Source organism: Chenopodium quinoa, unplaced genomic scaffold (assembly GCF_001683475.1).
Source record: "Chenopodium quinoa cultivar QQ74 unplaced genomic scaffold, ASM168347v1, whole genome shotgun sequence".
Taxonomy (NCBI): domain Eukaryota; kingdom Viridiplantae; phylum Streptophyta; class Magnoliopsida; order Caryophyllales; family Amaranthaceae; genus Chenopodium; species Chenopodium quinoa.
In genome coordinates, this window is record NW_018742393.1 from 2228573 (window position 1) to 2243827 (window position 15255).

The following is a 15255-nucleotide window of genomic DNA, read 5'->3' on the forward strand; positions in this document are numbered from 1 at the left end:
TATATATCATTCATCCCTAAATTTTATACTACGTAAATTTTGATTTCACAAAAAAAATAAAAAAATTATAGATTATCTTTTTGTTTTATTTTGTTAAGCAATGTCTAAGACTAATGAAATTGTTGAAGAAGAATTGAAGGTTGAAGAAGGCAATGGAATTCCCTCTAATAAGTTTCATTATTTTTGTTCTTCTCCATATGTGGTTTGTCTCGCACAAAAGGTTAGTCAATTAGTGAATTAATCATCATTCATCATATTTGCATAGTAATTTGACATTAAAACTATAGGTTATAGGCTTATATGTTTTAATTGGAATTTTACAATTAAGTATTATTCAGCATTAATATACATATATATACACAAGTAGTATCATGTTGAATTAAATTAAACTATAGGATTAAAAGTATTTTAATCACTCTGAAATCAAGCTTGTTGATTTAAATATGTGTAAAGTTTCATACTTCCTATATCATAATGGCGTTACTACGTGATTAGCATCATTTATGTAAAAATAGTGTTTTCCCTAAAATAAAAATAAAAAAAAGAAAGTAAAAATAGTGTTAAGTTGGATTTAATTCACAATATTTAAATCTATGATTAATTAAATTTTTTCAATTAGATATTGTTATAAGTCCCTATTGATTTGGCAAATCAATATGTCTTGTACACTAGATGTATTATTAATTTAGTATTGAATAGATATTTGAATTGATTAACTTCAATTCGAACATGATTTATTTCTCTGTTGGGCTGGTTTTGGCTATTACAGATGATGGCTGAAGCAATTGGTACGTACTTTGTAATTTTTGCTGGTTGTGGCGCTGTGGTGGTGAACAATTTGTACGATGACAAAGTCACATTTCCTGGAATATGTGTGACATGGGGTCTCATTGTTATGGTCATGGTTTATTCTGTTGGCCATATTTCGGGGGCCCACTTTAATCCTGCAGTTACTCTTACTTTTGCCATTTGTCGCCACTCCCCTATAAAGAGGTTAGTATCTATTTTCTTCTTTTTAGATTGGACATAATATCCAAATTTAAGCTAAGCGATCGGTAAAAATTGAAAGTATATATAACATGATTTTTTTCATATAGAGTATTCTTGTTAAACATGACATTTCAATCGGAGATTTGGAGGGGTAGGAAAGATGTGGAGTGACCTGGTGCTCACTTTCATATGTGGCACGTTATGTCATTTGCTAGTCAAATGATTTGACTATCCAAAATTTCTAGCCAAGTTAAGATTAGAATTCCTTATATACACCCGGGTGTACCGTACACCCGGGGCCATTTACTCATTTAATCAAAAAATGAACAAATAATATTTTGCTCATTTGTTAATTAAATGAGCAAATGACCCGGGTATACGCAATAGGCTCTCAGTAAAGATATAATCGTTCTTCATATGTCATGAGGGCCTTGACTAATGTTTGTTGTAGGTACCGCTTTACATAATTGCACAAATTTTGGGTTCAATGTTGGCTAGTGGTACATTATGCGCCATATTCGATGTTACTCCAAATGCGTACTTTGGCACCATTCCTGCAGGCTCAAATGGGCAATCCATGGGAATAGAAATCATCATCTCTTTCTTGTTGATGTTCGTCATTTCTGGAGTAGCAACAGATTCTAGAGCGGTGAGTAAATCGCGCAAAAATTAACATTATTTGCTCTGTTTTGGCGTTTTCTTTTTTTTTTTTTTTTTTTTTTTTTTTTATAAGATTACAAAACCTTTTGCATCGCAGATTGGAGAATTGGCTGGAATCGCGGTTGGAATGACTATAATGTTAAATGTTTTTGTCGCGGGGTAAGTTTTCACGTACACCTCTTTACATTGATGTCCAACATGGTCATGTTACTGAGATAAATGAGTACTATAATGTTACAGGCCGATTTCGGGTGCATCAATGAATCCAGCACGAAGTATTGGACCCGCAGTTATGAAGCAAAACTTCAAAGGACTTTGGGTGTACATAATAGGACCACCAATTGGGACTATTGCCGGAGGATTGACTTATAACCTCATTAGGTTCACGGACAAACCTCTTAGGGAGTTAACAAAAAGTTCGTCTTTTCTCAGGACCATGTCAAGGCTTTGAAGGCTTTGCTTTGCCTTTAGTTGTAATTTTTCTAGAATTTTGGTCAATTTTTTAGCTTAATTGTTAATTGCAGTGATGGGGTTTGCTCTTTTCTGTAGTTCATAAGCAAGGTTTGGATAGATATAGCTAGACTACTATATCTTTTGGGAATATGAATATTTTGAATAATGATAGACTCACTCTTTTGTAAAAGAGCATAGCATTCAGCTAAAATCATGTGTTAGGAGTCTTTAGGACTTGATCTAGTTATATATAGCTTTCTCTGGTTTAACTTTATTAATATGAAAATGAACATATCGTGTTTCAGTTCATCTCAAACACATTGCTACATTTCGAGTACCAATCTTTTCAAAATTTTCTCAAAAGATCAAAACAATTTTAGCATTAACAACGTTTGATAAATAACGTAACAAATCGTTCAATCATAACAAGAATGAATTTTAACAACCAATAAAAACCATTGCCATATTGTATCAACAAAAAGTCTAAGTAAAAAATTGTTAGGGTACACCAGTACAGTAATTTCAACAAAATAAAAGCGCTTGTTTAGTTCACCTTATTGGTCTAGTTTAACCAATAACCTTATGTGTACGATCGTCTATAAAGAAAAAATTATATCAATTGGAGTCTTTCGTAATAATGTGTATTTTTTTAATATGTAATTTTCACAGATTTTTCATTACAAAATTAAAGATATTTAGTGATAAAAAAGTGACCCTTCAAATAAAAAAAAAAAAGTGAAATGCTAAATCCCGCCATAAAAAATTATCAAACTGCCATCATTTCAAGCAAAGAGACATCCTTGCCCTTATTAAAAAAATTTCCCATTTTCTTTCTCTAACATTAGTCCATCCACCACAACCAAGTCAAACACCACCAATCACGACACCGGTATGACCAACGCCTGCGTCGATCACCACAACCCCACAACCACCGTGTCAACTAACACCATCTACACCGGACTGCCACCACGACTGCGAAAGTCGACGAGAAATGGATGGTGATCGAGGTGACTTGTCGGAAAATGATGAATCGGGAATGCCACCGTCGGCTTTTCAGCGGGCACAACTTTTTTTCCTGGGGGTTTGAAGTGGTTAGATTGGTTGGAAAAACCGCTATTTGACAACGGTCAACCGGAGCCACAAACTGATTAATCGTCGCGGTATCCGGATTTGGGCTCTGATAATTGTGGTTGATAATCGGAGTTGAAAAACCGGTTACTGTCCACGTTACTAGTTGTTTTGGCCTCCGATTACAGTGGTCAACCAGAGCTGAAAATCGTTTATCGTCCCAGTCACCGATTTTGACCTCCGACCAGCCACCGGTTTTATATATATATAAAACAGAAAAAAAAACTCCATTGGAAAACTTACCTCCTTTCCACCCATTCCACCACATGAACTGCTGCCTCTTGACATCCACCTAACTGCCCGCATGCTTTCGTGCCGCCGCCACCAACTGTTGTTGGTAACCTCTACTATGTGGTTGTGGTGCTTGTGTGGAAAAAGGTTGGTGGTTGGGGTGTTTGGTGAGAGAGAATAAAAGGGGAGAAAAAAATGGAATAGGGTTCAGTAAGGGCAATAATGACCTTTTGCTTGAAATGACGACGGTTTTGATAAATTTGGATGGCGGTATATAACACCCCCTAAAGAAACCTTACATATAACAATAAAGTGTGTCAGAATTTTTATTTTATTTTATCTGGTGAGAATTTATTTTTATGAAATAAATAAAAATAAGTTGAATTATTAAACGTGACCCAACAACAAACCAACTTTTGATCCTGCAAAAAGGAATGTCAAACGGGAGTTGATAATACATTGTATCCCCCATATAGACATCCAATGGGTAGAAGACACATCATCAATTTACAAAAATGAATGGGAGAAGGTTAAGCGGGAAATGTGCATGAGCAGTAAATTTCATAGTGATTTCCGCTTTTGAAGAGATGAGCGGTAAAAAATTTGGTGGTGAATCCACCCCCATCCACCGCCGACCACCACATGGACCACTTCCCTCGGCCTAGACCATTTTCTTTTCCCCTCTCTAAGCGTCGGGGGTCGACCACCTCTTTCCCCACTAACCCCTTTCTCTTTCCCTCCATAACCGACGGCCAAGGCCCACCCAAACCCACCTGAACCACCTACCTCAAAAACCCAGATCCCTAAACCAACACCTCGAAACCCACCTGAACCACCCATCTCGAAACCCCATACGTCCGACCCCGAAACGGACAAACTTTTCCTAAGATTTAGATGATGATGTTCATACAACTTACAATATTCATAAACTTGATACCATACCAAATAATTTGATACCAATTTAATTTTTGAAACTTCATTTACTAATTCATTTTTGATACTAAAATAATACAAATGAAAACCCACCTTAACCGCCTGCCTCCAAAGCCAAGATCTCTAAACACACACCTTGAAACCCACATGAACCACCCACCTCGAAACCTCATACGTTCGACCTAAACCCTTCTTTAGATTTAGATGATGATGTCCACACAACTTAACAATTAACTGAAGTTTCTTCTGCTAAAATGATGCGTTTAACCCATTAAAGTGAACCACCTGAACTTCGCCGTTTCTTCCGCTCACCCCCACCATAGTTTGGCTTTGATTCTGTCCACCCTGGTTGCTTACTCTTCTTTGAACCTCCTCACTCTCCCTGATTTCGCTCACCGTTGTTGCTTACCATTCTTTGAAACACCCCTTCCCCTTAAATGGCACCGTCGTCGCCCCTGCCATATGGTGTCTTCTTCTTCCTACTCTCATTCACTGCCATATATACAGTAAAATTCAAATTTTCATTTTCGAAATATTTCAAATTGAAATTTCAGAAATATTGAGGTGGGTTCAAAGTGGGGCAAAATTTTCAGCCAATAGAAATACAAGAAAGTCATTGACTATGTGGTGCAAATTTTAATTTAAGGTGCAACATGATGCATCTAGAAATAGGTACACCACGCCTATATTTTTGAACATTTAGTAAAGAAATCTGAACAATTGCAAATTTTGAACATTTAGTAAAGAAATCTAAACATTGTAAATTTTGAACATTTAGTAAAAAAATCCGAACAATCATTATTTACCACGCCTATACTTTTATAAATTTTTTGAACAATCGCAAATTTTGAACATTTAGTAAAAAAATTTTGAACAATCGCAAATTTTGAACATTTAGTAAAAAAATCTGAACATCGCAAATTTTGAACATTTAATAGATAAATCTAACAATCGAAATGCACCATGCCCATACTTTTGAACATTTAGTAAGAAAAATCTGAACAATTGCAAATTTGAACATGTAGTATATTAAATACAAGACTATATAATAAAGATCAATTTTTTGAAAGAAGTTTGTCTGACTCATAATAATTCAATAGTTTTGTAATATAAACCGAACATTTACTACATATAAAATGAACATTTCTTTATAAAATGTGAACATATAAAATTGCATGTTTACATTCAGTTTTTGTGACGAGTTCATATTTTTTCCTAAATGTTCATTTTTTGTAAAATGTTCAAATTTTTTTTATTAAATATTCAAAGGTATATGCACCTAATTCTATATGCACCATGATACACATAGTACAATTGGTCTATGTGGGGTACGTACCCTTTTCGATGTCAGACAGGGCTTGTATGAAATGCGGCCCATATTTCTTTCCCTTTTCCCGCCCGAATCGAAGTAAACAAGTCGACAGGTTGCTTAATTGCTGGCAACATGAATAATTCTGGAATTTGAGGGTCAAATTTGAGTTTATCATCACAAATTAAGCGGTAAATTCACTGTTTTTGTTGATGAAAATTCTGAATGTTCTCTTCAAATTCTTTGTTATGAATTTATGATACGCTTAAATTTAAATAGGGTTTTTTTTTGGACATTATAATCTAAGTATTCCGTATTTGTGATGAATATGTTCGTATTTTGAAACCAAACAACATAAATTCATAATCTTAGCTATTTAGCTGTAATACTAATGGAATCAATTGCATCGATATTGTCAATTGCAGCCAATTACATTATTATATTTATTTTGGGATTTTAGGTTTTTGAAAGGGGGATTTTTTTTTTATTTTTTTACTCAAGTTAGATTTATTAGGGTTAAATGTGCTTATCTGTTGTAATTCAATAGGGGTATGACTTGAAATGATGTGACTTTTATGAGCAATTTTTATGCAATTGATGACCCTAGGGCCTAGGGTAATGTTCGACAAAATTAGTTGTTGTATTAGCAAGTAATTGTTCCACTAGCATTAATTATTTATATATGGGTTCACTATAAAGTAGCAGGAAAAAGTTTACTTCAAAGTCTAACAACTTCCCTAAACCACAACATTATTCATAACATTATTTTTTCAACTTTAGTCAGCATTTTGATTGGGTTAAAAATGCTAAACGCTACTTTAAAACTCGTTACCAATATGAAGCACGTCCTAAATAAAACATGAGATGTCTAATTAGATTATAAATGTATAATTTGAATATATGCTGATTTTTGTGGTTTTGTGCTTGTGCCATCTTATTGTATTCATCCTAATACATATGACTTTGCTGTTGAATTATATGGAGTATGTTGCTTCCCAAGCTTAATGAAAACGTTTTTGTTAGCTATTGTTGCTACTATGCATTACTGTCGTCGTTGTACACAGAGGAGAAATTGAATTAGTGTCATACCAACAGGTCAAGATATTCATAAGTTGCAGCAGACAATGAATCAGTTTAGATTAATGTCTTATAGCATATCCTATAAATGTGAGATGGTATTATATATTCATTCTGTTTTAGGGACATATTCATTTAGGAATGAGACTTTTTTTTTATGCTCGTTTTACTAATTTCAACTTGCTATGTGATCATATCCTCAAGCCTGATGAATCTCTTTTGAGTTTTTTTTTTTTTTTTTTTTGGATGTTGTGTTTCTCAAGTTATATTATGATATTTGGACTACTAATCACTAGCTAAGCTTGTGGATTTTTAGTGATAATATAGCATATCGATAGTGATTGTGGAAAAATGGTACTTGTTGTTTATCTAACATAACACGTAACATGTTCATATGAATAACATCATATCCAATGAATGATAACCTTTCTAATTCTACTACCAAAAAAAATAAAAAATAAGGGTTTTTGTTCTACAAGTACAATTCTCATACTGTCTCCATGCTAATCTGTAGTAGCACACAGGCCAAATATTTGTTGATGAAGTAGGATCATTCATACATATGATATGCAAATGATCAACACTTTGATTTTGGTATCTAACTATCGTGAAATAAATTTGCACACATATAGGCAAATCATGAAGCTCTGGCGCCTCATTGATATTGACTGAGGTAAGTGCATTACTACTTTCACTTATAACATTGTACAATGCTTGACCTCTGAGACCATTGTCAACCTGCAAATGCCTGAGAGAAGGGAAGCTGGTAGGAGTTAGGACCAGTTTGTCACAGTGCTCAATCCTTAGCCTTTCAAGCAAGGGAAAGGCTGATGTAGCTAGTGTTACTAGACTAGTTTCTATTCCCAACACACGACTTGGTGGGGGATCCCATTTCGTTAAGTTTTCAAAGAAAAGTATATTTAGTTTTTTCAAGGCTGGAAATACAATTGGTGCTCGGTCCTCAATATCATTACTAGAATGATAAAATTCATCCCCAATAGATGTGACAGACCATATGGAGTACATAGACAGATCCCTTAGGCATGGTAGTTGCCCAAGCGCAGGGAGTTGTTGGCAGCTTCTGCAATATAATAATTCAATATGCACCAGATTAGAGAATGGTCTTGAAGTACCAGCTTCACCAAAGTCATCATACTCTTCATCCATGAAGGAAAATTTGGACCATCATAACCTGTTATCATGAGCAGTTTTAAATTTGGAGAAGGCTGGAGAGCATCTAATACTTCTAAGTGATTGCTAGCCCTTCCCCATCCCCAAATTAGTTGCAGCTCTGAAATGCCCTTTTTTTTGTGTATGCCCGCCTTTTCAGCTTCTCCCTTGCTCTTTACATGTTCAAGTCCAGAGATAGATAAGAGGCCATGAATGTCACCCAAAACTCCCAATTCACCAATTTCCCATCCAAAGCCTTCATTATTCAACTCTAGCATTGGTAGAGTCTGGAGTGCAGTTAACCGTTCAATCCCTCTAGGTAGGCACCATGAACGGGATGTAAGATATAGGTGTCTTAAGTTGACTAACCTATACAACTTTTGAGGTAATTCCCTGAGCTTGTAACTGAAAAGCCTGAATGTTTGCAGATGGTAGAGGCTTGTAATTGATTCTGGCAGCATAACTATTGAATTATGTGATAGGTCTACGTATCTTAAATGACTGAGCCTGCCAATAGCCGGAGGCACTTTCTTTAGACCAGTTGCAGCTAATTTTAGGACACGCAAGTTTTTGGCATGTGCCAAAAGATCCATGGGCAACCTAATAGTAGAATGTAGTGTCTGTAAGTCCCATAACCATGTCATTTTTTCTACTGGAGATTCTGATGTTATGTCATTATCTTCAGGAAATATGGCTAAATGCCGACCACCAGAAGGATTACCAACCTTGTCTACCCCCTTCCAGATCACCCAATCGTGTCTAGAGATGTAAAGAGCCATATCATGCACCAAATAATGCATACGATATTCTGTTACATCACCATCTATAGAACACCGTGTTGCTGCTTGTAAAAGTGAACTGCTTAACAATATATCAACATATTTTCTTCCAAGTTCCTCAGGTGTCAAATTTCTTCCTTCTGAATGACAATGAAGGAAACCCTGAGCATTCCAGAGATTGATTAAATCTTCTTGGTCAATGAGAACTTCCTTTGGAAATATAGCACAGTAAGCAAAACATTGTTTTAAAGAGGTAGATGGCAAGTTATTAAAACTCAGCATTAAGGAAGGTAGAATATTATTGTTCTCTTCTGGAAGACTCCACATTGGGCTCTTCTCAATAGATCTCCACTCACTTGGATCTTCCTTCATTCGTAATAAGCCTCATATCACATCAATTGCTAATGGCAATCCCTTGCATTTTTTCACAACCTTTCTTCCGATTTCCTCAAGTCCTGGGTGAGATGTTGCTATGCCTTTTGGGAAAGCCTTCTGCACAAAGAAGGCCCAGCTTTCATCATCAGATAACCCTGTTAGCTGGTGAATATGTTGGCTCTCTGCTGTTTTTGCAACGTCTTTGTTGCGAGTTGTAACTATAATCATGCTTCTTGTGGCACCTCCTATTCTTCGCAAGGAGTTCTTGAAAGAATTCCATTTGGTTTGATTCTGATCCCATACATCATCAAGCACAAGTAAGTATCGTCTACCTCTGACAAGCTGTTGAACCCTTTCTATAATGTCTTCTGTATTTGACAGCTTACATTTCCCTCCTGTAAGCTTTTCGAACATCACATACAATACCCTCTTCACAGTGAAGGTATCAGATATGCAGATCCAAAATCTTTCTGTAAAGTGCTCAGCAATTGCTTCGTTTTCATACAATTGTCTCGCCAATGTTGTTTTTCCTAGACCTGTATTTCCAAGATATGATATCATATGGTCTGCCTGCTCATATTATATAAAAATCATGAAAACTGAAAAGTTCAACTGTTATGTGTTTTGAATTTTGTGGGTAACTAGAATTTATTTGACATCTATTTAATAGTGATCTATTCTTATGTTAAGTTAATTATAATGGTCTTAGTTAAGAGATAAGATTTAATAAATGTAGCAATGATGAGAAGAATCATGATCTCTGTATGAACTGATAAGGGTGACTTATACTTTATTAGCCTGATGATTCCCCTAAAGACTACACAACTTTGAAGACTTTTTTTTTTCTTTTTTTACTTTGGTGAACAACTTTGAAGACTTTGGAATTAGAATTTTAGATTGGAATTGTTACCAGATAGCAACTAAAATATGGTTTTGGGGGAGAGGAGAAAAATTACAAGTTTTATAGGATGGATGATCATATGCAGGAGTAAGATAATCAGGGGAGAAAAGGAAAAACACAAGTTTAAGATGACGAAGATGTACTCAGTACCTCCCACACCAACAATGGCTATGGTTGAGACATCATTATTGTTGCTATGATCACAAAGAAAATTTGTGAGCTCCTTTAGATCATGTTGCCTCCCTACAAATTCAAGCCTATGTGCAGCTGCTAATTCTCGAACTTCATCCAAGCTGTTGTTGGTGTTTCTCTTCATTATCCCTTTGTAGCTAGCTCCTCGTAGATCATCATCTGCTATCTCTGCTGGCCTAATACCAAGTCTTTTAGCATCCTTGTACAAGTCATCAAAGGACCTAAGAACACGCTTGACCTTGCTAGACATTCTAAAGCGGAAGGCTAAAGGATTAGAATCAGAGAGAGTTGAGAAGTTGCAACACTTGTTCTTGAATGATCGCTTCTTGAGCTTTATAAGTGCTAATAGCTTCCTTCCTGATTGATAATTGTTGTTGCTGTACTTTAATTCCCATGAAATTGATCTCCAGCGAAGGATTTCATAGACATAATCATCCATTACATCATCTGCTAGGTAAGCAGTATTTATGACTTTCCTGAGCCAAGCATTCACAATTTGGCTATCTCTTCTATGTCTTTGATTCAACCTATCATTATCTTGAAGAAAAGCTTGGATGTATGTGAATTCATCTTTCAGCTTCTGTAACTGGTGCTTGATTCCCCAAGCTAGCTTTGCCTGCTCTACAGGACACGTAATCACCAGCTTAGTTATTGCCTTTGCTGCTTCAATATAAAGAGCTTCCATTATCTATAGATTAATATTCACCTCATTGGTACCATAGATGACAGAGAACAGGGAACTAATTGATTGAGCTTCAATGACACAAGATGGAGCTCGAAAGTGGAGTGAACATTAACACTCTTGTTGGTAGACATGGCTATTGGGCTGTTCAGGTGATGCGGGTCAATAGTAGATTAGTAGGTCGACATGGCTATTAGGCAGGTCAGGTGATGCAGGTCAATTGTATGTTGGGTCATGAGCGAGTTGCCTTGTAGCGGGTCAGAATTGCCAGGCCAAAGCAGGTAAACAATGGTCAAGGCCAATAAAGTAGACCAATTTAATCAAGGGCAGTAGGCCACCATACTAATTTGTCCTAATTCATATCTTTCATTAATATATACTCTCGAAGTATGGTACAGCTTAGATGTCTTGACTTATGTTACAATGTTTTTAGAATATTCTTTGCAATTACATGATCTGTGATATACAATTTAACTAGCCTAGCCAGTAGCCACACAATTATAGTTAGATACCAATCATCAACACCTCCCTTGAAAAGGAAACTTCTGTGTTGTTTTGCTAAGTCAAGATTATTGTTCTTGTGTATCTAAATAAGTATTGTAGCCATTAAGGGGTCGTCTGGTTAGTTAAATCGGAATGAATTGATATGTAATCTTATACTATAGAGGTATGGATTCTAAACCCCATACTTGTCTAAATTTGTTTGGTTTATTCTTTGAAATGATTTTTACAATTCATTAAATGAATGGATTGTGAATCTTAAGGGGTAAGGTGTGCATGGGATTCTAGGGGGATGGGGTGGAATTAGAACCCCTTGGTATGAGATTCCATACCTAAATTTGCCTAACCAAACAACAAAATGGATGGAATGGATTTAAACTCCATTTCAAAAACTCCAATCAAACGACCCCTAAGTATACATATTTATATATTACATTAAGAGAAACTATTCTTTTGGTCTACAGGGACATGTAAAAGATATAAGAAAATCATAAATTCATACCTCTTACTTCCTCCGTTTCGTAATAATCGCAACATTAGGTGTTGGCGTGTTGCACAAAGTTTTAGAAAAATTACAGGGTGAGACCAAAAAGAGAATGTTATAATGTAAAATATAGTTAGTGGGAACATATTTAATTGTTAGTAAGAGATAGAAATAATAAAAAAAGTAGTGTAAGTAGGATTGGTAGGAGAGAGAAATAATAAAAAAAAAGTAGTGGGTTCTTACTAAATAAGAAAGTGTTGCAATTATTATGAAACGGATGTAAAATGAAAGTGTTGCGATTATTACGAAAGAGAGTAATTTTATAGCGGTGAGATAATACTCCTATCAACCAGATTATGTTAAAGGATTAACTTCTAAACTTTGAATTGCTACTTATTATTTTTCTTTTTTTGCTCGTAGTTTATTTTGCCTATTTACATAGTGAATTTGACCTTTATTTTTTTTTCTTTTCTTTTTTTTTAAACTATTATACGGAGTATTAAAAAGCACGTGTTAATATGTAGTATGCTGTTGATATATAGTAAACAAGGTTTTGCTTTGACAAATGTGCCTCTCAAACTATTGCACTTAAGAAAATGAAAATTGAATTTCATATACTAGTATTTGTACCAAATACACTTTTTTTTTTTCCTTTCAAGGGGAACACTGAATTTTCTTTTGTCTCGCACATTACACAAAAAAAATGAAAAACAAAGTACTGCAAAAACGAGTATTTATGAAATTGCAACTTTTATTATACTACGTACTCGTATATGATTTGTTCAACTTTTATGAAAAAAGGCCAAAAACACGTACACCCACATATGCACCATCAACCCAACTTCCTTGTAAAAAAATTACTTTAGAAAATTGTATACCAAGTGGAGCAGTATCACAAAATGAATATACAGTTTGTTTTACGAGTTAAAATATTACCAAGTCGCCTGCGTATCACAAAACAGCAACTAATCCTTGTATTTGTCTTGTTAAAATCTCAAAACCACCGGTTTTTCATTACGCAGTTTTCCTTTGTCATATTTATCATCACCATTAAATTGATGATCTAATTATATATTTAATCTTTAGAATGGTTTCAAGACAAAAGACTACTTCCTAAACTCACCTTGTGTTGGTACAATGGTAATAGTATAAATACAACAAAAGTCCTGATATTTTTCATCATTCAATATCAAAACACAAGTATCATCTCTTCTTTAAAGTTACATTTCAAACACCTTACAATCACTAGAAACTAGATATATTAAACTATGTCATCAAAGGTTGCCCATATGGATGATGGTGAACTCTCGAAAATGGAAGAAGGATCTGCCCGCGGCACAAGCAATAATAATCAATCCACCACCGGTTTGCCTACCAATAGTGTATCCTCTAGTTCAAGCTTCTCGGTTGTGATAGCAACCACTTTGCAGAAGGTAAATTCCCTTGATAAATTGTTACCCTCTAATGTTAGGAACATATACCCTATTGTATATTTCTATTGTACATATAACACATTAAAAAGAAGCCTAGGCCAATACGCCCTCCTCTCACCGTGCTATATATAGCCTTGTGACTCACTGACTTGTATACAATGCTGTAAGGGCTCATTTTTATTGATATTATGCTGAAGCTAAATTTTGCTTCATGTTGCCATGCAGTTAATAGCAGAGTTCATTGGTACATACCTCATAGTATTCACAGGATGTGCAGCAATTATAGTGGAAAAGACCAAAGGCGAAGTGACTTACCCCGGAATCTGTCTCACTTGGGGCTTGATTATCATGATTGTAGTATACACTTTGGAGCATATATCATGCCACTTTAATCCATCAGTTACCATTACTTATGCTCTTCTCAGAAGATTTCCCTGGAAACAGGTCAATCATATTTTCACTCAGCATTCGATAATTTACTAGGAATGATCACTGATAAATTTTAAGAATAGGGATTTGATTTTCTTGATTGCTGATACATGTTTCTCTACTTTTATGTAGGTTCCCTTTTATATTGGTGCTCAAATATTGGGATCTTTTCTTGCAAGTGGAACTTTATATCTTTTGCTTGATGTACCTCCTAAGGCTTACTTTGGGAATCTTCCTTCTGGTTCAGATGCTCAATCTGTAGTTATGGAGATCATTATTTCATTCATCCTCATGTTTGTCATTTTTGGCACTGCCTTTGACGAAAGAGCGGTTTGTTCCTAATCATACAAACTATAAATTCTGTTTCTTTTTCCATCTTCAACTGGTTAAGCAAATGAATCTACAATTTAGCCTAATCAGGCCTAAGGCTGGAGCCTGGAAGGCTCGGGCAAACCCGCCCTACTAGCCATCCGTTAATTACATTGCATTGTTTGCTGACACACTTTTTTTTCACTGTTACAGCATAACCAGTTTGCCGGGGTGGCCATTGGCATGACAGTACTAATGAACGCCTTGATTGCTGGGTATGTTTCTATCAAATTGCTTAGTTTTTCCCTAAGTTATTATGTGTCTAAACATACATTTAACTAATAATTCACCTTAACATATACACTGCAGGACTATTTCAGGAGCGTCGATGAATCCTGCAAGAAGTATAGGACCAGCAGTAGTCATGCACGTCTACAAAGGACTTTGGATTTATGTTGTTGGCCCAACAATCGGGTGCATACTAGGTGGAGTCGCCTATAGCTCGATGCGATACATGGACCAATTCCCAGCTAAGATCGCTAGTTGGAGTACCTCATTTGATAAGAAGTTGATCAATTGGTTTGGTATATTGAGGGGCAAATTCTTTGATGCATTCCATAAAGTTCATTAGGCTTAGTAGTTAGTACTATAATTGGATTGTGAACTTGTAAAAACAACTGTAAAGACCATTGATTCTTCTTTACTCCTTTTCATTCATGTATTATGCTAAGATATGCTCTGTTGGAGCATCAAAACGTAAGCGCATTTTGTATATATTGGCTGTACTTGGAAGATAGCTTATTGGAGCAAAATTAGCTTCGTATTTTAGAAAATAAATAAAAGTATATATTACTGTCAACTTTGTGCAGTTTGAGTGTAACAATCAAAATGCAATTATTAATGTTATTTTTCTAATACAAGGTGCACAAAAAGCATAGTGTTTTCGGGTGCATAATATAAATTATTATGGTCAAAATGTTCCAAATTTTAGGATATACAAACAAATCAAAATTGTCAGAAAAAAGTGAAAACCTTGTTTTAAGTCAAGTTGTGAACTAATACCTTATTGTAATTTTTTTTTTTATTTTTTTTAAATGGCACCTTAATAATAGATTTCTAAACTTGAGTTTTTGGCTGAAATTTGCCATTAAGGTGCCTATTTTTAAAATAAAATTTAATTCAAGTTATTAATTGATACAAAAAAAAGTATTTAAGGTAC

At 35.1% G+C, this 15255-nt stretch overlaps 4 protein-coding genes across 4 annotated transcripts; 2 read left to right on the top strand and 2 right to left on the bottom strand.

Moving 5' to 3' along the window:
* The first annotated feature begins 100 nt into the window (after positions 1-100).
* Positions 101-2352, top strand: LOC110701966 (probable aquaporin NIP-type). The gene is made up of 5 exons (XM_021879594.1): positions 101-220; positions 770-997; positions 1442-1639; positions 1748-1809; positions 1891-2352. The coding sequence occupies exons 1-5, from the start codon at positions 101-103 to the stop codon at positions 2099-2101; spliced, it is 819 nt and encodes a 272-aa protein (XP_021735286.1). The 3' UTR covers positions 2102-2352.
* Positions 2353-7818: 5466 nt separating this feature from the next.
* On the bottom strand, positions 7819-9102 carry LOC110701977 (putative disease resistance protein RGA4). The gene has a single exon (XM_021879605.1). The coding sequence runs from the start codon at positions 9100-9102 to the stop codon at positions 7819-7821; it is 1284 nt and encodes a 427-aa protein (XP_021735297.1).
* Positions 9092-11236, bottom strand: LOC110703683 (putative disease resistance protein RGA3). The gene is made up of 2 exons (XM_021881478.1): positions 10157-11236; positions 9092-9641 (listed from the first exon to the last, which is right to left on the bottom strand). Exons 1-2 carry the CDS (start codon positions 10881-10883, stop codon positions 9115-9117), a joined length of 1254 nt encoding a protein of 417 aa, XP_021737170.1. The 5' UTR covers positions 10884-11236; the 3' UTR covers positions 9092-9114.
* Positions 11237-13517: 2281 nt separating this feature from the next.
* LOC110701648 (probable aquaporin NIP-type) lies at positions 13518-14667 on the top strand. Its single transcript, XM_021879263.1, has 4 exons — positions 13518-13742; positions 13860-14057; positions 14250-14311; positions 14406-14667. Exons 1-4 carry the CDS (start codon positions 13518-13520, stop codon positions 14665-14667), a joined length of 747 nt encoding a protein of 248 aa, XP_021734955.1.
* The last annotated feature ends 588 nt before the right edge of the window (positions 14668-15255 follow it).

What these genes read in the sequence shown, in the direction of transcription:
- LOC110701966 (XM_021879594.1), top strand. Translation starts at nt 101, where the DNA reads ATGTCTAAGACTAATGAAATTGTTGAAGAAGAATTGAAGGTTGAAGAA. An exon ending in ACTCCCCTATAAAGAGGTTA is followed by an intron (nt 998 to 1,441) that starts GTATCTATTTTC and finishes TGTTTGTTGTAG; the next exon opens with GTACCGCTTTACATAATTGC. An exon ending in TTAAATGTTTTTGTCGCGGG is followed by an intron (nt 1,810 to 1,890) that starts GTAAGTTTTCAC and finishes ATAATGTTACAG; the next exon opens with GCCGATTTCGGGTGCATCAA.
- LOC110701977 (XM_021879605.1), bottom strand. Translation starts at nt 9,102, where the DNA reads ATGAAGGAAGATCCAAGTGAGTGGAGATCTATTGAGAAGAGCCCAATG.
- LOC110703683 (XM_021881478.1), bottom strand. Translation starts at nt 10,883, where the DNA reads ATGGAAGCTCTTTATATTGAAGCAGCAAAGGCAATAACTAAGCTGGTG. An exon ending in AGCCATTGTTGGTGTGGGAG is followed by an intron (nt 9,642 to 10,156) that starts GTACTGAGTACA and finishes TTGGAAATACAG; the next exon opens with GTCTAGGAAAAACAACATTG.
- LOC110701648 (XM_021879263.1), top strand. Translation starts at nt 13,518, where the DNA reads ATGCAGTTAATAGCAGAGTTCATTGGTACATACCTCATAGTATTCACA. An exon ending in GAAGATTTCCCTGGAAACAG is followed by an intron (nt 13,743 to 13,859) that starts GTCAATCATATT and finishes ACTTTTATGTAG; the next exon opens with GTTCCCTTTTATATTGGTGC. An exon ending in ATGAACGCCTTGATTGCTGG is followed by an intron (nt 14,312 to 14,405) that starts GTATGTTTCTAT and finishes TATACACTGCAG; the next exon opens with GACTATTTCAGGAGCGTCGA.